Raw genomic sequence first — 25,153 nt, forward strand, 5'->3', positions numbered from 1 at the left:
CTTGACAAGGTTCCTTTGGTTTTGTTGCCACTATCAGAATTGCTATTACAAGATGTCATTGCTCAGGTTGATTGTACTCTCAGGTAAACTAAGGTCCTATGGGGCATGTCTACACAGCAAGGCTTAACTCAAAATAAGCTATGCAAATTGAGCTACGTCCATTGCGTAGCTTATTTTGAAATAGTTTATTTCAAAATGGGGAACATCTACACACCACTTATTTCAAAATAAAGCACTCTTCCTCCAACTTCCCTTGCTCTTTGTACAATGAGGGTTACAGGAGTCAGAGTAAGAAGTCCTCCAGCTTGACAGTATTTTGAAACAACTGCTGGCTGTGTAGACACAGACTAAGTTATTTCAAAATAATGCTAGTTATTTCAAAATAATCTTGCTGTATAGACATACCCATGGGCCAGGGCAGAAATCTAAGCTCACATTTAGGAACGAGAAGGAGCAATCAAGAGAAAGCAATGCCATCCATAGGCCTTTGCAGCCAATGTCATTACATAAAGACTAACCCAGCAGTGTGCTTAAGCATATGCTTAACTGTAAGCATGTCAGTAGTGGGTCTGCACAAGAGCTTAAAGTTGAGGTCAAGTGTAAATGCCTTTCTGAGGTGAGACCCAATTCATCGATGATGCTAGACATACCTATCCTAACCACCAATTACCTTTTTTCCATTATCTTAGCAGCCCTGCTTCATCTGCCACTCAACTCTTTAGAGAACAGCTTTTCATGAAAGTCAGATGTTCTCAAATAATGGTTTTTAAAACTCTTTCTAGTAGTCCCCGAGAAGACCTCCCAGAACAGAAACAGACTACTGCTACAAAGGGAAGGGACTGACAGGTTGGGAGAAGAAATGATCCAAGGGAGAGCCCTCTTTTTCCTGTTAAATGTTTTACAGAATAGGATAACTGAGAGCCAGTGAAATACAAGATTCCATAAAGATGTAAGTGAACATACCTTCCAGTCTATCTCATAGAAAGAGGGGTTATCTTACCAGCAGAATGCTGCATAGAAACCATCACCAGTTTTATAATGAAAAGAAGAATAGGTAACTATTTATAAAAAACTAAAATTGGTTGTGACATCATGACTTTTTTGCTCTTTCCTTCTTACCTTCATGCAATGATAAGTAGCATTAGCAGCACAGACCAGGTTGCTGTTGGGCCAACCATCCAGGTCAGAATCTTCACCACAGATGCGTCCATCCCCAGCATATCCTGTTCTACATTCACACTTGTACATTGGGTCACTGAAATGGCCCAGGTAGATGCACTCTGCAGATTTGTGGCAGCTGTGTGTCATATCTTGGCATGGATTTTCAGGTTCACACACCTGCAAGAACAGAGCATACTCCTTCAAACTTAATGACATCAGGAGGGGTTTCTAGATCCTCAAAACTTTTTAAAACCAATACAGTTATTTAGATGCCTCAGTTTGGGCACTTTTAAAAAAAATTGGTCAAGGACTGTAGAAACACTGATTTATTTTACTGAGCAGAATAAGTCAGACATTTTTTGTCAGTTGACAATTGGAGATAACTGGTAATAAAAAAGAGCATAACTTCAGGTAAAAATGGACCTTACTCAATACATAAATTTAAACAATTAGTTTAAGGTTTTTTTTATTCCATCTGCATTTCCCTGGGAGCCATTAGGTCTTATTATGGACAGGAAAAACTGCACACTCCCACTTCCTTGAGAGTACTGGTCTTCAGGATATAATGATCTAAGTCTACCAATTGGGCTATGGCTACACTACAGTTTTTTTGAAAAACTCACGGAGTGTCCACACCTCAAGTGCGGTTTTGCTAAAAAAAAATTCAAAAGAACAGAGGAGTTTTTCCAGTGTAGGTATTCCTCATTCCACGAGGAAGATCACCTTATTGCAAAAGAGCTCTTTCACAAAAAGTGTGTGTAGATGGGGAAGAGGGCTTTTTGGCACAAAAAGAGGAAAGAGGAAAAAGCACAGGTGCCCTGGTGGCCATTCTGTGCATGGCAATCAGAGCTTACTTTCTAGAGAACGTCCATGCAGTCTGGACGCTCTCTTTCGCAAAAGCACATCACTTTTTTGATGTGCTTCTGCAGTGTGGACACTCTCTTGTGCAAGAAGCCTGTAGCCTAGACATAGCTTGGTGTGTAGTCATTTTTTTCTTATATCAGAGAGACAAACAATGGTTTTAAATATCCAATCAGCAGGTTTACTGTAACTTTCCTCTTTATTTCTTTTGTTTTTCCTGGTAAGTTTTAAGTGGCTTACTTTTAACAGGCGTTATACATTTAGACTTCACATGCTGAGTTAACTACACCATGGCTCAAAAGGAAGAGAATGATGAAGTCTCATGACAGCTGTTTTAAAGAAGTTGCCTTAATTTTCTGTGAGATCACATTCCTCTATATCATTTCCTCTCCTTTCCCCCACCCTTCCACACACTCTGACCTCTTGACATACTGGCATTTAGAAAGGGAGTTCTCCAGACAGATGTTTGATGACATCCAACACTTACTGTGGTGTATTCATCAAGATAAGCATCCTAACTCTCCACTGCATTGCATTCTATATCATCTATTACACTTGTGAAAAGGGATTGCAAAGTCTGGGTGTACACAGCTACCATTCTAGCCTTGTAGCAATTACACTCATTTTGTCGGGTATAAATGACTACACAATGTGATGAACAGTGAATAATCAGATCTAATGCATCATTGAATTAATAGAAAAGTTGCATCCACATTTAGGACCATATTTTTAAAGGTATTTAGGCACCTATGAAACGGATGCCTACTGTGATTTTCAAAAGCATCTTGTCACCAAATTCCCTTTGATTTAAAGGAGAATTAGTAACCTAGGAGCTTGTGAAAATCCTACTAGGTGTCCCTCTTCATCCATAGCTGCTTAAATACATTTTAAAACTTGGCACTTAGCTATTTGAGGCTATATTTGTTTATTACCCAGATTTATGAAATATTCTGTCACAATGTTAGTTATTTGGAATGCTTAGATAAATGTCTGTTTCTATCATATTCCTAACCATTGACGTCTCGTCAACACCACTTACTTGCTTTTCTGTTTTGGCAGTCTCCAGGCCCACCCCAAAAGGCTGATTTCCTTTGTAGCGTGGAGGACAAGGCAGGCAGTGGAACCCTGGGTTTGCATTCACACAGCGATGGACTTGATTCACCTTAAAGCAAACATCTGGCACAGCTATACACTACAGGAAAAGAAAGAAGCAAAATGAAAGAACCAAATTAGCCTTTTGTATAGTCACCATACCATGTTTGTAAACAGCCTCAAGGAAATGTTTCATGATGATGGACAGCTGAACCAACACATGCCTCATCAAGATCCTCACACACTGTTCCATTGCCAAGGTAACCAGCTGGACATGGGCCACATGACCAAGATCCATCAGGGTAACTGTTACATTCTGCTCCAGGAAAACAAGGGTTTGACAAGCACCCATCTGTCAAAATACAAGCAAAATGTAAATAAGGGTAATAGTGCACAAAGTAAAGAACTGTAAACCTTATTAAAGAAAAACATTCTCCGTTCACTGAAATGGATCTAGATAAAAATGATGGAATGCAGACAAATTACACATATTTGACTTTTCAAGTATATAGGAAAGTTTTTCCTTTTAGGTTCATGGACTGCTACAAACAATTCACTATATTAATAGTATACTGAGACCTTGATGCAGGAAAGCTTCTTGTTCAGGAAAATACTTAACATTTAGCACAAGCATAAAGTTTTACTGAGCTGAATTAGACTTAAGTATTTATGCAAAGTATTTTTCCAAAACAGGGACTGAATTAATGTATTTCATACATGTAGCCTCTCTGGTACCAATTAGTGTTGCTATCCATGTGACAGGAAATAAATAACTAGAGATAACAAAGTCTGCAACCTAATTAGCTAATTGCTGGTCACTCAGTGCATACCCACCAATTGGACACTCATTCTTGTTGCATATGTCATGTTGCTTGACATCTCCCACACATTTCTTTCCTCCATACTGTGGCTCTGGGCTGTTACAGAGACGAGACCTCTCACGGATCCCTCCTCCGCACGTGACAGTGCAAGTGGACCATGGAGACCAGGGACTCCACCTACCATTAACTGGAGCATGCAAGACAAAGGGGGAAATTAGCATGAGCAACATACCACAAAGAATCTTCAGTACAATAAAGGCAACTCTCTCACTATACACAGTTTGTAACTGTACTCAGAGGAAGAAAAGAACAACTGAAAACTGAGATTACAATATTTCCAAAAAAATACATGGATTTTTCAGCCATTTTAGTCATTGTTGACAGATAACAACATGCAATGCCTTTTCATATGGTATATTTCCAATTACAGAGCTCAGAAGCAGTTTATGTTGACTGATGCATCTGGCATTTCAAAGTTCACTGATGAGATTGTTATTAAAACAACTCCTATTATTCTACATTTCTAAAGTGCTGGAAATAGGGCCCTCGAGAACACCAAGCATATGACCTGCATACCGATTCTGAACTCTGTGACTTCTTCCATGATAAAGGTAACCTAAGACGTCATTTTGTTAATATCCAATTCTGAGCCAGCTGTTTCTAATTAGAGTTTACTGCTGGAAAAACCCTCAAGTTGTACTTGATGGTGAGACTCTTTGGTTTACATTTTGTGATGAAGACCTAGCTCAGTGCAATTAACTGCATTTGGGGATTTCCTCCTATACATAACCAATGAACTCATTTTTTTTCATTTAGATCCCTTCTTAAGGAAATTGCTTCTATCAAAATTTGATGGCGAATTTGCTACATTGCATGACGTTTTTACAATAAAGTTACATCTATATTACTTGTCAATTTCCCTCTCATTTGGTATTCCAAATGGCACTACCTAGCTAACTCAGGCTATCAAGTCCTGATTTTGACTTCACACACATTTTATGACAGTGCAACTCTACTGATTTCAGTATAGTAATTCCAGAATTACACTAGTGTAACAGAATCAGGACCTAACTTCCCAAAATAGGGACTGTGTTTTCCCATATGCTTTGTACAGCACTAAGCACACTGATGATTCTCAGTAAATATATAACACCGGGCACTTATAGTAATTTGGCCTCATGGGCATAGATGAGTACATTCATTTTGCCTTGTTGTGAATCTGCTCAAATATACAGTGAATTCAGAAGTTTAACTTTCACTTTAACATTCTTTAAAGTGAAACTGTAACCTTTCAGTTTCACTTTAACATTCCATAGCAGACTGGACAGACTGTGAACAGAGAAAAGTAGGCAAAAAATACTGTAAAAACAGATTGAAACTGAACAGGAAGTGGACGGAATGAAAAACAAATCTAACCTGACTCTGGAAAAAGAAAGCAATAGGGGGGGAGAGATAATTTTATTAAAAATATAAATTATATGTGTACACTATATATAGGGCAAATAATTACACCAGCCTGGTTTTGGGTGGTTTTTAGTTCTGTTCCTAATACAGATTGAACCCTTCCAGTCTGGTACTCTCTGGTCTGGCAACATCCGGGGTCTGGCATAATTTTAGTTAGCCCCAGATGTCCACTTATCATGGGTGTGACCAAGTTTCCCTTGGTTCCATAAGGTTTTTTTTCAGCTGCCAGTCCTGGCTTTCAGTGTTCTGTGCTGTTAGTTAGCTCTAATGTATCCCTAAATGTCTTCTAAGAGCCCAGTATGTAGTGGAACTATTGATCATTTTTTAACCCAAATAACAATTTAAGAAGCTTGCAAAGCCTCAGATAACACAATTGTTACCCATGTCTCCTTAAAACACCCCTCTGAGCTAGATAAGCATGGTTTTAGGTAAACTGAGGCTCTACCAAGGGCAAAAGTAGAACCCTGGATGTCTAATTTCCATTCCCCTAAACAACCCACAAAACCACAGGGCTTGTGAATATTATTTTCTGAATCCAATGCCACAGTCCCAAAAAGCAAAGCAAAGGCACAGATCCAAGAGACTACATACCATAGGCTTATAATAGTCCATCTCCAAAGCTACAGGTTAGATCCTGTGTCACTGCTTTCTTGGAATACAGTTCTTTTTGACTTTCACTTTGGGGTTAAGCTCACAAAGGGTGCATCTACAGTGCACCCTTACTTCGAAATAAGCTACGCAATTTGCGTTATGTAAATTGCATAGCATATTTTGAGGTAATTTTGAAATAGAGCACTATTCCGAAACGTTCCTTAATGCTCGTTGAATGAGATTTACAGGGACATTGGAATAGCAAGCCCGTTATATTTCAAAATAACAGGCTTGCTTAAAAGATGCAGCATAGGTATTTTGGGATACTTCTGGTACCCAGAAATAGCTTTGCAGTATAGACGTAATCAAACTTACTTGGACATGGGACTCCCTCGCATTCTTTTGTTTCACGGCCATTTCCTTTACACATTTTTCCACCCATCTGTGGGATGGGAGAATTGCAGAGACGAATGCGAGTGATGTTACCTACACCACAGGTCACAGAACAGGAAGACCAAGGAGACCAGTGACTCCAGCCACCATCTTGACGTACTGACAGAGAAAAAAAAAACAATGCAAAACATAAGGAAGTGCTTGCCCCATCTTGGGGCATAATAGAAATTCACTTGTGAACCTACCCCAGCAAACAAGCTTTCCCCTTTTTACAACAGGAGTACCACCTTTTATTACTCTCTGTTACAAAAGCCAGCGTTTGGGTTCAGATATCAGAGACTAGCTTACTTATGAAACACAACCACCACCAAAGGACTGAGGGAGATGTTAGAGTAGATTAGTTCAAATGATAGGTAATTAAAAAATAAATGTGTTGTAAGACATAAGAAAATACTTAAACAGTTGTTCAGAAGTCATTGACTATGATCATGACTAGAGAATAGTTATTAATGGTTCTCAATCCTGCTGGAAAGGTATAACAAGTGGGGTTCCACAGGGGTCTGTTCAATATCTTCATCAACGATTTAGATATTGGCATAGAAAGTACACTTATTAAGTTTGCAGATGATACCAAGCTGAGAGGGGTTGCGACTGCTCTGGAGGACAGGGTCATAATTCAAAATGATCTGGACAAATGGTCTGAGGTAAACAGGATGAAGTTTAATAAAGACAAATGCAAAGTGCTCCACTTAGGAAGGAACAATCAGTTTGACACACACAGAATGGGAAGCGACTGTGTAGGAAGGAGTACGGCAGAAAGGGATCTAGGGGTTACGGTGGACCACAAGCTGAATATAAGTCAGCAGTGTGATGTTGTTGCAAAAAAAGCAAACATGATTCTAGGATGCATTAAGAGGTGTGTTGTGAGCAAGACACGAGAAGTCATTATTCCGCTCTACTGTGCACTGGTTAGGCCTCAGTTGGAGTATTGTGTCCAGTTCTCGGCTCCACATTTCAAGAAAAATATGAAGAAATTGGAGAGGGTCCAGAGAAGAGCAACAAGAATGATTAAAGGTCTAGAGAACATGACCTATGAAGGAAGGCTGAAAGAATTGTGTTTGTTTAGTTTAAAAAAGAGAAGACTGAGGAGGGACATGATAGCCATTTTCAGGTATCTAAAAGGGTGTCATAAGGAGGAGGGAGAAAACTTATTCATCTTGGCCTCTGAGGATAGAACAAGAAGCAATGGGCTTAAACTGCAGCAAAGGAGGTTTAGGCTGGACATTAGGAAAAAGTTCCTAACTGTCAGGATAGTCAAACACTGGAATAAATTGCCCAGGGAGGTTGTGGAATCCCCATTTCTGGAGATATTTAAGAGTAGGTTAGATAAATGTCTATCAGAGATGGTCTAGACAGTATTTGGTCCTGTCATGAGGGCAGGGGACTGGATTCGATGACCTCTTGAGGTCCCTTCCAATCCTAGTATTCTATGATTCTCTGACCATTGTTCCGTTAGTCTGACTTGTATATGATCATGTAGTATTTCACAAGAATTTTTGAGGACCACTTAAATGCAGGTGTTTCTTCTCCATGTTCAGAATACTTCTGTGCTTAAGGACTGTGCTAAGAATCATGTGTTAATGACACACAAGCTATTAGCTGCCCCTGCACATAAGCCAGTACTGCATATATGCTCACTCAAGGCAAGAGACTCTACTTGCCAGTATCTTTCCTTTTACAGGGCAAAAACTAGATTAAAAAGGTGAGGAATATTAGATGGGGTAGTAAAGGAACAAAAATATATCTTGATAAATAGCATGCTAATGGGTAAATTAGTGTTAAAATATACAGTGAAAGATTTGCTATCCAGCACTCATGGGGATTGAGGGTTGCTGGTTAATTGAATGTGTCAGATAACAAAGTTTATTGCTCTGCCCCCAACTGCTACCAACAGCTCAAGGCAGGTTGAGGTGGGGGGGAGGTGCCTGCAGCTGAGGTCAGCTGTCAGAAGCCCCACAAAGGCCAGCTGGACAGGCGGGAGACAGGTGCACACACCTGACTAGGCAGCAGTATTGTGGTTGGGGACAATGCTGGTTAAAGGCTTCTGGTTAACAGAGTATCAGGTAACAGCTTTCATTGCATTCAGTTCTGACTATCAGTGCATAGGAATTCCAAGCAAGGATTCCTTTTTGTTTCATGGTTAGAAAGGGCGAAGCAGAGAGAACATTAATAAGCAGAGATACCAGCACTCACTGCGATTATCGCATTTGCCCAGGCTACACGTTCTTGTTTGGATGGATGAGCCTTTACAAGTGTTGCTGGTGACGTCACATGACCTTCCTCGCTGCTGGGTTCCAGAGCCACAGGTCACTGAGCACTCTGTCCACTCAGACCATGGGGACCAACCATCGTCACTGTCTTTGGCTGCAGATCAGAAGAAGCAAAACCTCCTTAACACTGTCGGTTCCTTTTGTCATAAGATGTTTGCCTTCATGTGTCTTTTTGTTAGAACTTATCCACCTCTATTTAGATCTCTGGCTCTGATATAGCCCAGAAAAGTTAGAGAATGTCATTTAAAAAGAAAACATAGTTAAGAGATTGGCCCAAAGCAGATACCTGGACCTGAACCCCTTTACGTTTTGTTAATTTAGATCTGGGGGTGACCATTGTAAAGAGCTAACCCAATCTATGTTTCAAGACGTCCACATAGCTGGGACCCAGATCCAAAAGATGAGGCTTGGATCTATCTCTCAACACAACATAACCATACATGTGATTGAGAGTACAATAACACAACCTCCTTTCCCTCACTCGATATGATCTGAATAGATAAGAAACCTGAATACAATTCAATAAATATTGCACTTCAGGAAACTGAAACTATTAAAAAGCACTGCAATTTTTTTTTTACTACAGGTTGAACCTCTCTAGTCTGGCACTCTCTGGCCCAGCAACATCCTTGGTCCAACATGATTTTAGTTAGCTGATTGCCTACTTGTCATGGGAATGGCCAAGTTTTCCCGCAGTCCCATAAAGTTTGTTTAGAGCCACCAGACCTGGCTCTCAGTGATCTGTACTGATATTTAGCTCTAATTTACCCCTAAATGCCTTCTAAGAGCCCAATAAGCAGTGGAAGTGTCGGTAATGCTGCTAGGCAATACTGTGGTTCAGCAAATTCTCTCGTACAGCACTGGTCAGATCCCCAGGGTGCTGGACTGGAGAGGTTCAACCTGACTTTTGCAGCCCAGAACAAGATATATTTCCAAAACTATTCTCACCCTAAATGAAAGCCACAAATTGCAGTGCTAACTTGGATGAATCTTTTTGTTATTCTGTTCCATATAAATGAAGGGTTGTAACAGTCAAAGCAATCAAAAGAAAAAAAATTAATTTGTGAGACTCTTTGCCTTTCCAACAATCATTACACTGAAACGCAGGAAATTCCCAGTTGTCTCTAAAATCTAAACACATTGTATAGGGGAATGGCAAGCACAGCAATCTACTCGGACTGAAGTCTGTTTTAACTAGATAGTAAGAAAACAGAAAAAGAAAAATAAAGACTACACAATGGAATGTGCAGCCAGGAAAAATGCAGTTAAACCTCATTATCCTGATGCTTAAATAATGATTTTTCTTTGGCTGGGCTGGTTTTTAACTCTTCCTTCCCCACCCTTTAAGTAAAACGGGATTTTAAAAAACTGCCAAACAGGTGGATTTTCCTTTTGTTAAGTACTTACAATGAAAGCACACAGGACAGCATTCACCTTCAATAAATGATGGATTGGCACAAAATACAGCTGGGCAGGTGATTTGATGGCACACAGTTTTAGAATTCTGCACACACAGAAAGTAACATATTGACTTATATTCATGTTCAAACACCAGCAAGTCTGTGACACCAGGAAAAATTCTACCTACACTTGCAAGAAATATTGCTTGTCAACATTTTAAAAGACAAAAAAAAATTGTTTAATGAGGTTGGATCGTTATAAAATAAAATGTGTTAAAATCAAGTTACCTGTGTAAGTCTACAGTGTTGCTCATTAGAAAGTGAGGGCCTAAACCAAAACCTATTGGAAACAATGGGGAACCTGTTTACTGATTTCAGTGAGCTTTGGATCAAGACCTGAATAAATGTTGGATTCTGGAACAGGACTGAGTAGCCCAGATAGATTCAGTCCATCGTCTATTTTGGAAACAGGGGGAGTACTTCCATAGTCTTACCTCACAGATACATTTGGTGCAGCTATCCACAACCCAGTTCTCATTATCTGCAAAAGCACGGCCATCCTGCCAGCAGACGGACTGGTTCTTTAGAGTTTTGTTAGGACCAATCAATTCCCACATAATTTGGTTCTCCTCAGACTGAAAGATTAAACAAATAAATGAATGAATTAATTAATTAATTAATGTGCTTGGACTTGTAGCCAAAGAGCCTTGAATCAAAACCAGGAGAAATTATTGCTCAATCACCTGACTTTAATATACGATTGAAAACTTACAATTTTATGCATCCATGTACGTTAGACAAGAAGAAAAAACACAAATCAGTTACTGTACACAGAATGCAATTCTGTCAAATAATATTATGATTACCTATTGTCCAATAAAATCTAAGATAAAAGGTTCCCCCCTTGCAATATATGTTGTTCATCATCTTCAGAGGGGAAAATAATTCTACTCCTATGACATGCAGTAAATTACAAAAGCTTTGATTAGAAAGTATGAACATGATTCACAACTAGGAAGGAGACCGACTTGAGCAACTACACACTTTATCACATTGCAACTATGAAAGAAAAAAAGATAACATTCACATTCATTCGTTTGCCCCTTAGCTAGAATGTGGCCATTATAAACATATAAATTATATACTAACATTCATTGATATGCACTTACAGACAAATGCATACGCGGTATGGCCAAATTTGACTAGTGATTTTGGGTGCTTCGATTTTTGATTACCAGATCTGATATATCTTTAAAAGACTTGGTTTTTAGAAAATATTGCTCTCAGCTTGGGCTCTGAAAATCAAGCCCATGTGTCATAGTCAGACACCCAGAATCATCTGTAGTCACCTTTGAAAATGTAGGCCACAGCACCCCCAACAACTTATCCATCTTTATAAACATGTAACCAAAGGGTCAGAGGGAGACACAGGAGACCACATTCTATAACTGGCCTTTTTGAATCCTCTGCTTCTTAAGTCCAAGGATACCTACCACTTTTTGAAGGTTATCAACCAAATTGTTAACAACAATGCGCAACCCCGTGAGCTCGGTGAACATTGTTCCCAGCTCTTCACAGGAGCGGTCACAGAAATCCAGCTTCTTCTCTGTCTTTTCACCAACATACTCTGTGGTGACAGCAGGACTAAGGTGAAGGATTTCCGTACTCTCGTTGATGGTGTTCACTTCAGCTGGTAGGGAGAGAGGGGAAAACAACAGTTGTGTACACAATAGCCTGCTGCTGATTACAGCTTACAGCTGGAATTATAGACTGGCACCTGTAGGTAGGATTTAACTGCAGCTCTTTTAGAACAGTTTCAGGCTAAATTATACCCTAGAATAACAGAGAGGGGTTGAATGTCAGCTGCTTCCAATTTGAAATGTTCCCTTTGAAAATGAAGAGCTCAGCTCCAGCTTACCTAGTCATCATTTAAAGGCACTCTTGGCAATTGAAAACACTCATTTATGAAGAAAAGATAATAAAAACATAGGTCATAAAACCATATGCATTTAGTCTTTTCCAGGACTTGAGAAGTTTTACATTTTTCATGAGGCAACAAAAACTGTCCTTTCCAGTTGGGTCAGAGACAGAGGACTCTTCTTCCTTCTACTTTCAGGAATGATAGCCATAAAAACTGCTAATGAGGACACCATGATGCAGCACAGCTTAGAAGTTGATAGAGGCCAAGGTGGCTTTTGAGCCATCTTTGTGTTCCCCCAATTTCTGGGATGGCCACTGGCCAAGGTCTTCTTCAGCCCCCATGCACTTCTGATAGCAGCCTTGTGCCTCTTCAAACTTAACCCAGCTGAGGATAGCTTCTTAGGCTATGTCTTCATTGCAGCTAAACACCCGCAGCTGCCTGGTGTCAGATGACTTACGCTCACTAGGTTTGGACTACAGGGATGTTTAATTGCTGTGTAGACTATCAGGATTAGATGGTAACCTAGGCTCTGGGACCTACCCAACCCCCGATGGGGTCCCAGAACCTCAGCTACAGTCAAAGCCAGAATGTCAATACTGCAATTAAATAGTTCCATTCCCCAGGATCCAGAAGCTGGAGTCAACTGACATGGCTTAGCTATAATTGTTTAACTGCAGTGCTGACAGACTCTTATAGCACTTCTGTACCAAGGAATCACCAAAAAGCTCTGCAGTCCAGCCAACCCTCTCTCCCTACTGGTACAACCCTCTGCACCCAGAAAGGAAGTAATGCTAGTTGCACCAGCTAGGAATTTATCCCAGCTCCAATGCCAAAGAAGTAGTGCTTGGATAACTTGGATATCTGGATAGTTTCTCTGCTTGAATAACTTTGCCAGCCTTTTTGCTGCACCAGACTTTTATTTTATCTACTGGATAGTTTATCCCACACTAACCTGCCAATGTTTTTCAGTCATCATCTGGAAGGACATCTATAATATATTTGGGAGAGTTTATGTGTCCGTTTGTCTGTCTGTGAGTCTGTTCAAGAACTACTCCTAAACAGTAAGAGATAGGACCACCAAATTTGGGATGAAACTTCCTATTATCATAACTTAAAGTAAGATGAGGGTTTGGTTGTGCCAGGACACTGGGATATGCCTGGAATATTACTGTTTCCCATAAAATGCAAAGGGAGGGATCTGCTAGCAGGGACAGTAATACTGTAGAATGACCACAGGAGGCAGACAAAACAGTAAGAGAGTGGCCAGCTGGAGGTGGGGTTCTGGATGTTTCCAGCCACCATACATCCTTGGCCCCCAAGCAGAGTGGTCCACACCACCATGGGCCAGCCCCATGAGCAACCTCCTGGTCAGCACAGTTCCTGCCTTCCCATCCAGCTCCAGGGAGCTGATAGCTTGGCAGCATGGCCCCGGGCACCTCAGTCAGCCCCAGAAAGCTACGCCCCCATTCCCTGTCCTGAGCCCCCCACAAACCCAACCTCCTGCCCTGACTCCTGCATTCCCACCCCGTCTTGAGCCTCCCATCTCCTGCCCTGCACCTCCACCCCCTGACTTGAGCCCCACACACACCCAACCACCTGCACTGAATGGAAGCATGCTTCCAAGCCCAGTTAGTCCAACATGCACTAGCTCTAGTCTAGCTCCTTCACTGAAAATAGCAGCATAACTGGGATAACATGGGTGACAAATTGAGCTAGTACAGACCTAGGGATTCCAGAGGGGTTTATTCTCAGGCAGCTAGCCAAGCTCTCTACCCCACATGCTCTACTACTTTTAGATCACCAGCAAGAGCAGAGCTACCACATCCATCCATCTGTGCTAGGAAGCATGCTCCTGACAACAGTGTAGACATATCCTATGGGTCCTCAATTATTTCTGTTGCAGAGAAAGACAAATCTCTCACTGTCTTCAGCCTGAGAAGTAGTTGACCCTAACTCTTTCTCCCTTTAGTCTCTGTCATGGCAATCATTGCAAACAGCTTTGTGTGTTTGTGTAATGGAGAAGTTTCATTTCCCTACCAAGAAACTTTAAAATGTCACCCATAAAACCAGGCATAAATAAGGTGAACATGCCAAAACCAGTAAGACACCAGCTGAGCTGCAACATTAACTAACAGGTGGCACTGAAAACTCTGTTTTTCTACTGATGCCACCAGTGACAGCTGATGTGTTCTGGGATTTCCTAGCAAGTGCACATATTCACCTCAATGTGAGGTCTAAGTAATCCAAGGCTTGATCATTAAACTGCAATGAAAATGATGGCAGAAACAAAGGAAACCACTAGGTATCATCACTGAAAATCAACAGTCCAGACTGACTTTTGGTGCCCTTCTGCAAGCAAAATTTGTATTTAAGACACTTGAGGTTTTGCCAGTGAGAAGACTACAGAATCAGTCCCCCACAAGATTAAAAGGAGGGAGCAACCTGGACCTAAACTGAATGAAACCCAAGTCTATCTTCCAATTATTGTTTACTTTTGAAAGGACTGAAAGGGCGAAGGCCAGACTCTTGGGGAATGTCTACACTTCAAGGGTATTTCAAAATAAGTTATTCTGGAATAACAACTCCCGAAATAACTATTTTAAAATAGCATGTCTCCACCACAGGGACACCCAAAATTAGTCTTAGGCAGGCTCTCCTAATGTGGATGCAGTACCTCAATTTAGAGCCCCAAGAGGCACTGGGGAGTAATTACTTTGAATGGTGTGGGGGAGGAGCTATTTCAAAATAGCACAAGTGGAGCGTCCATACTACCGCTATTTCAAAATACGTGTTATTCCTTGTAAAATGAGTGCTTATTATTCTGTAATAAGAAGCCTGTTATTGCAAAATAATTTCAAAATAACTGGTTTGCTGTGTGGATGCTCACTTTGTTATTCTGAAATAACGTGAGTTATTTCAAAATAATGCTGTAGTGTAGCTGTGCCCTTAGATATTTAAGAGCAGTGCATTTCTAAAGGGGAGCACAGTATAAACAGCTTTTGCAACCTTTCCACCCCTCAATCCGTGACATTTCTGGAGTCAGATTCAGGCCCCAGTGCAATTCATAGATGTCGCCAATCTAGTCTAAGGCACAGCATACACTATAGCGTATGTCAGTGTAAGTTCCATCACTCAGGAATGTGAATAAGCCACCCACCTGAGTGACAAAAGTTTTCACCCACCTTATCGCCAGTATGGACAGTGCTATGTTGGCAGGAGAGTGCCTCCCACTTACATAGATACCACACTCATGGGGGCTTGAGCAATTAAGCTGATGGAAGACCTCTCTGCTGTCAACTGATAGCATCTGCACTAGCAGCACTATAATAGCACAGCTGCATCAGCGCAGCTGAGTTGCTGTAAGCTCTGCAGAACAGTTATAGCCTATGTTACACTGGCTGGTGAGAGCCCTCATAGGAGCTGTTATCCAGACATGGAAACTCTGGAATGAACTACAGGCTCAGCGAAAGCCGGTCTAGAAATTGGCTCTAGGCAGCTCAGATGTTCCCCACGAAAGCAGATGTTCTTCAAAGTGCACTCAATGGTGCATTATGTAGGGGTGATTGCACAAAGGCTGGAGAAGAGTTCTGAAGTCACATTTTAAAAGTTCTTCCCAGGTATAGCAAATGGCTGGAAATCAGCACACCAGAAAACAGCAGCAATAATTCTTCCAAACAATTTCGGGGCAAGATGACTCTCTTTCTGCCAAAAGATTTTATTTAATGAAACTGATTTTTAACAAACAAGAATGGTAAACAGGAACTAAAATCCTTCTCTGCACACCTGAGGTCCTTACTCGGTGTCTATTCATTCCTTACATACGTAATACGCCTTTTGCCGTCAAAGGGAGTTGTGTGTGAATAACAGCTACAGGACGTGACCCAATATTGATCTCTGCTATATGGGAAGTTTTACTTCTCTGCCTTGCAGTGAAGATGCAATCACTATACTTAGTGTAAATATGGTACCTCAATCTAGTAAGGTGAACCAGAGCTTAGAGAGGCCAATTTGGCTATTCGGTCCTTTCTTAAACATTCCAAAGGAGAAATGAGCCAGTGATTGCAATACAGCCTATGGTCACAAACGTAACAGCACCATTCCTCAGCTCAGCTCAATAGCCACACCATGTGATTAGAATGAAGGAAAAACTGTGCTGATTCTTAGTTACACATAGTTTGTGAATGCCCTGTGACACCGGCTATATTGAATTGTTTCCAGTTATCAGCGTTACAGAAATTTGCATCTGAGCAACGAACAGAAAGAAACTAGAGATACAGCTTGGTGGACCAGAATCATCTGTGGTGCAATTCCCTTTATTTCAATTGCTTTTTGATTCCACGAAATGAATTCCATTTTCTTGCCAGGTTGAAACATAAGGTATCCATGACTCCGCATGTGAAACTTTTCAGATCACTGATTTCATACTTGTCAAGCCAATGTCAATTTTTCACTTGACCTGAGCATTTTAAGAACATTAAATCTGTAATCTCAACAGAGAGTTCAGTCATAAGCTATGTTAGAAGCTTTCCATGTACACTCCCTACTCCCTCTTGGCAACCAGAGAAAGAAGACACCTGGGAATTTCTAAGGAAGTAGTTCTATATGGCAGGCTTCCCGCTCATTTCTCAAGGGCTAGATAATTCACTTTTGAAGAAAAAGGTGCTTTGAAACTGAAAACTGAAAACATTGATATCAAGCTAAAAATGTGCATCTTTCCCCAAATACAAATCTCATTCCTCTGACCTGGCTGAGGGTGGGAGTTTAAAAAAGCTAGATAAATACATAAAATAAACGTGCCTCTCCAAATCTCTGTGCACATGTATAAATCATTTTTAAAATACACACAATGACGACATTATAGTGAGGCTCCTCCACCCATCAACCCAATAGCTCCCTCCCAGATCACCTCTCCGGTCAGTTCACTCTCTCAAAAGGGGATTGAAATATGCAGACCTTGCACTGATAGCAAATTTAGGCCACTGCCTGAAAAGCCCACGGATTAGGGCATTTCACTAACAAGTCCTGCCCTCCAGCCCTTCACATTTAAATCTGGAGTCAGTTAGCTCAGCAAGAAATTTCTCTTAGTAAGTGGACAGCCACATCCTGCAGTAGCTGAAGTTCCGTAGGTATAGCCTCCGATCCAATCTAGAGGTAACACAGGTATGGATAACTGGGGCAACTGAAGGTCCAAGTCCTATAGAATACGTTACAAGCTAATCAAGTGGAAATGGGACAATGGTTTCTTGCCTCTGAACATCCAGAGGCAGCCAAGGATCCAAGATGATCCATACTTCAGCCACACTTGGTGAATGTTGAGCCAATGCATAGACCAGCTTCTGGGGCTTGATGAGGGTTTGTGCTGTTAATTTAAAGTGATTTGTCTTGGCATGAAGCTATATCATGGATAAACTAGCTGTTTTCTTCCCTGAAAGTACAGAAATTGTATAAATAGATAATAGTTTTATATGAAACCTAATTTAGGTTTGTGCTGAAGTACCAAGGTCCTGGAGCATAATCTGAAAGTTTGTTCCATGATAGATTTTCTTAGATCCCAAAAAGTGTTCTGCAAAATGTCACAGATCACAAAGTTGAAACTATGCTCTTTTTAGTTTCACATAGAAAGCAACAAGAACTGCTAATATTGGCTCCATGGGTGCATAGAACAGTCCATGAAGCAGTGGAGCCATTCTGTACTCTTGCCTCCTCAATGTTCCCATGGACACCTTGATCCAATATCTTACATCTCTTGACTCTCTCCAGTGTCCAAAGGAGGAACAACCATTCCTATCTCTCTCCAGGCTCTAGGAACACATCCCTCAACCTCCCCATTTTCCAAATTTTTCAGTTCTCTCAGTGTATTTTAAACAGTTTTCAAATAAAATGTAAAATTGTTCCTAAGTAAGACTTGAACCTGCAAAATTTGACCAAATACATCTAGGGTACATCTACACAGCAGCGTTATTTCAAAATAAGGGTATGTTTACATTCATTCTTCTTCTGAGAGGAATGCAAATGCAGACACCTGAAATTGCAAATGAAGTGTGGATTTAAATATCCCGCACTTCATTTGCATTATCGAATTATGGCACTATTTCGAAATAGCGCTATTTCGAAATAGTGCCACAACACAATTATGCAAATGAAGCACGCGATATTTAAATCCATACTTCATTTGCAATTTCGGGTGTCTGCATTTTCATTCCTCTCTCAGAAGAAGAATGAAATGTAGACATACCCTAACAGATGTTATTCTGAAATAAAGTATTACGTGTCTACAGAGCAAGCCCATTACTTCAAAATAAATTCAAAATAACAGGCTTCTTACTCTGATTCCTGTAACCCTCACTGAATGAGGAGTAAGGGAAGTCGGAGAAAGAGTGCTCTATTTTGAAATAAGTGCTGAGTAAATGTGCCCAAATTCTAAATAAACTATTTTGACTTATGCTATGCAATTAGCGTAGCTCAAGTTGTGTAGCTTATTTCAAGTTTAGCCCTGCTGTGTAGACATACCTCTAGGTATGTGTAGTTTATTTTGAAACAGGGAGCGTCTACACAGCACTTATTTCAAAATAGAGCACTCTTCCTCCGACTTCCCTTATTCCTTGTACAATGACGGTTACAGGAGTTGAAGTAAGAAGTCCTCCAGCTCAACATTATTTTGACATTATGTCAAAATAACTGCTTGTAGTGTAGACGTAGACTATGTTATTTCAGAATAACGTCACTTATTCCAAAATAACACTGCTGTGAAGACGTACCCTCAGGGTGCATCTACATTGCACCTGGTGCTCGAAATAAGCTATGCAATTTGGGCTATGCAAATTGTGTAGTTTATTTTGAGTTGATTTTGAAATAGCTTAATCCAAATAAATCGCTATTCCAAAATGTCCCTTATTCCTTGTGGTTTACAGGGATGTCAGAATAGTGAGCCCATTATATTTCAAAATAATGAACACACTCAAAAGATGAGGAATAGCTATTTTGGGATACCGGAGGTATCCTGATAGCACTGCAGTGTAGATGTAGCCTCAAAACCCTAGCCTTGTTCCTCCACCAACCTTATGTGGAAAGGTAAAGTCCAGCCAAGAGGAAGGGCAGGCACACATGCCAGCTTAGAGAGAAGCCTCGTTGTTGAGCTTGCAAGCAGCTTCCTGCATATCTGCAGGATTCCATGCAGTGAGAGGTGCCAACCAACAGCTGCAGCAGAAAGAATCACTTCCTGTCACAAATAGGGAGCAAAAGTGCATAAAGGGAAGGTGGCCTTCCCCCATATGATAATAGGGCTAGAACAGCAATATATACCTAACACGAGAAGAGGCATATACAGGCTTCTCCTGAGTAGCAATCTGGTGTTCCTTTCATATTTTAACTCAACATCAGATCACTAAGATGACTTGAGATACAGAATGTCACATCCCATCAATACAGTGCTATGCATTAATGAATGCGGCACAGTTAGGGGTGTGTTACTCTTCTTAGGGTACGTCTACACTGCATGCTTATTTTGAAATAAGCTATTACAGAATAGTTATTCCAAAATAGCTTATTTTGAAACAGTACGTCTACACTACAGAGAAGCCTCAAAATTAGCCTGAGGCAAGTTTCCCTGATGTGAAGGTGCTAGCTTGATTCAGAGCTCCAGGAGGTGAAATAACTCAGAATGGCCCTGGTGAGGGACTATTTTAAAATAGCAGCAGTGGAGCGTCCACACACATGTTATTTTGAAATAGCTATTTCAGAACAGGCACAATTCCTCGTAGAATGAGGTTTATTTGGAACAAGCCGTCTGTTATTTCAAAGTTATTTCGAAATAACGGAATGGCTGTGTAGGCGCTCCCATTGTTAGTTTGAAATAACGCTAGTTATCTCGAAATAATGGTGCAGTGTATATGCACCCTTAGTACAGTGAGTAATATATCACCAATGGCTTTTCAACTGTGGTAATTAAAATACATGGGCAGCACCATAAAGCTACAAGCTGCTACTATGCATGTGACATGTTTCACATACATGCCACAAAATAATGTGACTCCACCTCACATATTTGAATGAGAAATTTCAATTCCAGTCTGTTCATTTTAATGTTGTAAAATACAAATCAGACCATTAATTAGTCTACTAACCGACCAGCTTCTGGAGAGGGTGAAAAAAAAAATCTGTGTAATGTACCTGATTTGCAGATATTGTGTTTGTGTCCTAGACATAGCTGACAGATATTGTTGGGGGGACACTTGTAACAAAACAACTCTGTAGTTGACTACGCAACTGCAGTTGTTGATGTGTGCAAGGTACTCCAGCTAAGGTTAGTATCAGCATGCAGCATTATCACAAATTTGTTTCTACTTTCTCTTCATAGTTTGATTCCATGGTTTCTGCCATGATACAATCTACTTTTGATGAAATTATTTCCCTTTCTGGTACTCTTCCAACACAAGTAGAGAAGATCTGGAGAGCCCCTCTGCATTGGCACAACAGATTATGTCAGTGTAGCCTCATCTAGGTGGAGAAGGGTCTGTTAGTCTCTTAAATACATCAGTTACTCTAGATTTCAGAGCTCTGCCCTATGGATCAGATGGTTTACCACGACTCTCGGTTTCCATGTGAGCTTGATATTTACAAAGTTCATTCTCCCTTGCCCTTTTTGCCATTCAGCAATGGTGGGAAGAATAGGGTATCCCCTTATCCTGCTAGAGTCCTTGCCTAACTTGAGCAAAGGATCCTGCTTAAATGGAATGTGCCACAACCTTCAAAGGCTATACCTTGATGCTTATGCTGCCTAAAGACACTCTACTTTCAAATCTACAAAGTTTAAAACACCCATCACTGTTGTGTCTAAGAGCTAAATCTACGAATGAACTTAGCTGCCTTGCTGCCACTTTAGGTAGCACTCAGGTTCTCAAAACCCCAGCTCAGTTGCCACCAAGAGGTGTAGATTACCAAAGCCCCTAGTTACCTACATTTCCACCATTACAATTCCCTTGAGGGCTGCTCCATATTCCCCTTGTTGTTTGCTTTGGCAATGGAACCATTGGCAACAAATATGAAGAAATAGTCCGTTGGTAAAGAATATTTAAAAGCCTTCTGGATTAGAACAGAAAATCACTTTGCATCCTGCCAATGCCTTGTTGTATTTGCAGGATTCAGAAGCCTTGTTACAAACAGAAGAACAATTGACTCCAGAATTTGAGCAGGTATCAGGCTGAAATTTTAGACATTAATATTCCCAAAAGGGTCAAAACAAATTGTTGTCCGTTATCTACATTTAAATGGGCAAAGGAATTGTTAAAATATTTAGGAATAAGTATTGTGGAGAAATATACAATCTTTTTAAGGCAAACTATCCTATCTGTGGAATAAAGGACTTGGAGGAATGGAACAAATATGATAATTTCTTAGCTAAATAGGTAAAAATTATCATCTTCTCAAAGTTAACTATTTTTGTTTTAGTGTATCCTTACAGTGATATCCCTGAGGTGACATTAAAAGCATGGCCATATGCACTATTAACATTCATATACACATGGAAAAGACAATGGTTAAGTGCTATAGTTCTGTGTAAGACTACAAAGTGGGGTGGACTAGCTTTCCTCAGTTTCATTTATTATCATTATGCATTGCAAATAGAAGATATGATTTTCTGGGGTAACAATAGTCTATCCAAACGCTGGGTAAAACTCAAATGAGTCTGTGATACACATATTCATAATAATTGTTGGGTTTAAAAGAAATATTACCCATTCATCCAGATCCTCACAGTCTTATCCATTTGGACAGTGTTATCCAATTATGTTAAAATTTGGATGAATTTTTTAAATTCCTGTTGCTGAGGTCCTCTCACTTAGTTACTTCCATTAATAATCAGGAATTTATCCTTAGGAAATATCAAAGTGGCTACTTGTTGTGCAGAACAGCTGGGATTACTCAATTTGGACAGCTGTTTCTGGGTCCTGATTTAAATGATATCAACAGATATGTGATATAATTAATATAAAAGATGGTATTTTCATTCTGTACAAGCCAATATTTTATTGTAAACTGAACACAGGACAGCTCTGTCTAGGCTTTTAACCATGTATGAAGGCTGATGCAGGAGCATGCTGAAACAAAAGGTTTAATTTCTAAGCCCTGGTCTACACTAGAGAGTTATTTGGAAATAACTCCCCTTATTTTGAAATAACAAGCAAAGCATCCACACTACCAAGCCCAGTATTTCAACATAAGGGGATGGTTATTTTGAAGTAGTAACTCCTCTTTCCATGAGGAATAATGCTAACTTTGAAATAATTATTTCAAAATAGCAGTAATATGGATGCTCCAGTGCTGATATTTTGAAATAACTACTCCCCAGAGTAATTCAAACTAATTACTCCTCACTGCTTCCTGGGGCTCAAAGTCGAGGTAGCATGTCCACATTAATGGAGCCTTCCTTGGACTAATTTTGAGGCTTCCATATAGTGTGGGCATGCTAGTTCAAATTTGTTACATCAAAAGTTACTTCAAAATAAGTTATTTTGAAATAATTTCCTAGTGTAGACTTGCCCTAAGAGGCATACAATTCTGATTAAAAAATAAGTTGAAGAGAAAACAACCCAGAGGAAAGATGGGAGTGGGATTTAGACAAAGGAATTGATCTGGATGAGCAAGTCTCTAGATGAGAGAAGGGTTATATATTGTCAATCTGTGTCACTCATAATGAACGTTTTACAAATTATTATACAAATTGCTTTTTAACTCCAGTTAAGAGTCTCCGAATTTTGCTGCTAGGAAGATGCTTTTAAAGGGGTTTCAGGGAAAACGGAACATATTTGCACAACTTGTGGTTGTGTAAAGGAATAACAGAGTTTAGGGAGGAAATTGTTACAGAGATTCATGTTATGACTTATGACAAAATACTGGCTTCCTGGAAATCCCCTAGGCTTCTCATGTTATGCTTCAGTACAGACCTTACAGAATGACAAATTAATTTCATTTTAATAATTGGTAGCAAGACTTTGAATTGCACATTATTGGAATTTTTGACTTCTTCTGTGGAATCAATCAAATATGGACTGTCTTTGTAGTAGAAAAGTTTCATACCAAGTTCATACACAAGAAAAGCGCCAAAGGTGGATAGTAATTTAACCATTTGGTCACTCTTTTTAGAATACTAAGAGGTGGAAGTCTCCCCAGCCAGTAGGTCAGGATCTTTAGCTGGGTTCTTTGAATACTAACCTGATCCTTAATAAGTAAAGTATGATGTAATATGTTAATGTTTTATTATAAATCTGCTTTAACAAATGTTTCAAAAATTCCTTACATGCATGAAAGGTCAATCAGGCATACTAGAAACATACCTAATCCCACATAAAGTGACTAGAGGAGGTGTTAGTGCCTACCTTATAACTTTTAACCAAGTGGCTAGAGCACTCACATTGCATGTAGGTTCAATTCTCACTTCTGCCTAATATAGAAAATAGATTTGAAGTTGAGTCTCTCCCCTCTTAACAGAGCGCCTTAACCACGGGGTATTTTGGAACAGGATTTTCTCAGTCTCTTTTAATGGGACTGTTCCACTGTATATAAATAAGTAAATATCCATTGTTGCGAAGGAACTTGAACCTTGGTCTCCTTCCCAGATAGATGGGGAGGGCTCTGAATTACTACAAAGAATTCTTTCCAGGGTGTCTAGCTAGTGTGACTTTGCAACATGCTCAGAGTTCCACTGATTGATACATTTCCACCTGAATGTCAAGAAGAAATTTTCCTCCAGGTCTGATTAGCAGAGTCCCTGGGAGCAGAGGTGGGGGGAGGTTCACCTTCCTCTGCAGCATTGGGCATAGTTCACTTTCAAGTTTAAACTAAAGAAAACAGTAGATTCTCTGTAACTTGAAGCCTTTAAACTGTGAGGTCATGGATCTACCAGAGGAGTGCGTGGGTGAAGTTTTCTGGCCTGCAACGTTGCAGGAGAGCAGACAAGAGGGTCATGAGGATCCCTTCTGGCCTTAAGGTCTATGAGTCTGAAAGGCTTGTCTACTCTCACAGCACTGCAGCAGCAGGGCTTCACCTGAGTGTCTGTGTCACTGTAGCACTTAGCGAAGATGCTACCTAGGTTGATGGGACAGCTTCTCCTGTTAATGTAGGCACACTACCTCCCCAAGAGATGGTAGCTAAGTGGATGGGAAAAGCCCTCCCTTTCACATAGCGCTGTCTACCCTGAGGGTTGGTTCAGTATAACTGTCACTCAGCGGTGTGAAAAATCCATATCCCTGAGTGGCACAGTAATACTGACATAAGTTTGTCGTATAGAGCAGGGGACCGTCTGAATGTCCTACTGACAGGATTAAAATGTCAGTCCTGCTCTCCAGCCCAATTAATACTTGTTTTGAATAGTAACTTACAAAGATATAGCCTTGAAGCCTCTTGCAGTGATATATCTCTAATAGACTTGACACCTAAAAATTTAAAGCTTGAAGATTCGCCTGAGGTCAAACAATGAGCCAGGCAAATAGTCAGGCTAGAACTGAGACACATGACCCACATGCTACATCTGTACGACAGGCAGGGGGCCAACAGACTTGCCAGGACCCTGGGCAAGAGAGGGGAGCTCTGAACTCCCGGAAGGGGCAGGGCCTCAGATGGAAGGGGAGGGACTGGGACAGGGCACCATGCTTGGTCCCAGCCAGCCTTGAGAGTCACCTGGAATATGCTGCACAGTGCTCTGGTGGCAATTTAAAGGACCCCAGGACTCTAACTGCCACTGGTTTGATAGTAGAAGTGATGGAAGGCACCTCGGACCCTTTTGAATCACCGGGCCCAGGGTGAACTGCTCCCTTCCCTCCCCCACTCCCATACACTGTCAGCAGGCCTGAAAACAGCAATATGGCTGCACCGATGCAGATGCACCACTGTAGCCCTTCTGGAGCAGATGCTGTTAGCCAATGTGAGAGCCCCTTCACTGGCTTTATAACTCTTGCCTCCAGAGAAGTCAGTGGCTATGTCCATGGGAGAGCACAGCACTGTCCACTCCAGCACTTAGACCAGTATAAGTTGTGCCCAGAAAAGCTCATGATACCATCTACATTTCCTGTTAGTCTCTGAGGTGCTGCAGAACTATTTGTTGTTTAAGTTTTTTCAACATAG

At 40.6% G+C, this 25,153-nt stretch overlaps 1 protein-coding gene across 2 annotated transcripts in view; it reads right to left on the reverse strand.

The window, feature by feature from the left end:
* THBS2 (thrombospondin 2) overlaps positions 1-25,153 on the reverse strand; it is a 52,388-nt gene that overhangs the window by 21,110 nt on the left and 6,125 nt on the right. For both annotated transcript variants that reach the window (XM_025184058.3, XM_006121970.5), the window contains exons 5-13: positions 11,607-11,803; positions 10,608-10,748; positions 10,121-10,217; positions 8,637-8,807; positions 6,366-6,542; positions 3,949-4,122; positions 3,339-3,466; positions 3,062-3,214; positions 1,120-1,338 (exon numbers count right to left, since the gene is read on the reverse strand). In XM_025184058.3, the coding sequence (XP_025039843.3) occupies positions 1,120-1,338; positions 3,062-3,214; positions 3,339-3,466; positions 3,949-4,122; positions 6,366-6,542; positions 8,637-8,807; positions 10,121-10,217; positions 10,608-10,748; positions 11,607-11,803 (1,457 nt within the window). The remainder of the gene's footprint in view (positions 1-1,119; positions 1,339-3,061; positions 3,215-3,338; positions 3,467-3,948; positions 4,123-6,365; positions 6,543-8,636; positions 8,808-10,120; positions 10,218-10,607; positions 10,749-11,606; positions 11,804-25,153) is intronic.

The sequence above is a fragment of the Pelodiscus sinensis genome, chromosome 3 (assembly GCF_052426305.1).
Source record: "Pelodiscus sinensis isolate ZL-2025 chromosome 3, ASM5242630v1, whole genome shotgun sequence".
Lineage (NCBI taxonomy): Eukaryota > Metazoa > Chordata > Testudines > Trionychidae > Pelodiscus > Pelodiscus sinensis.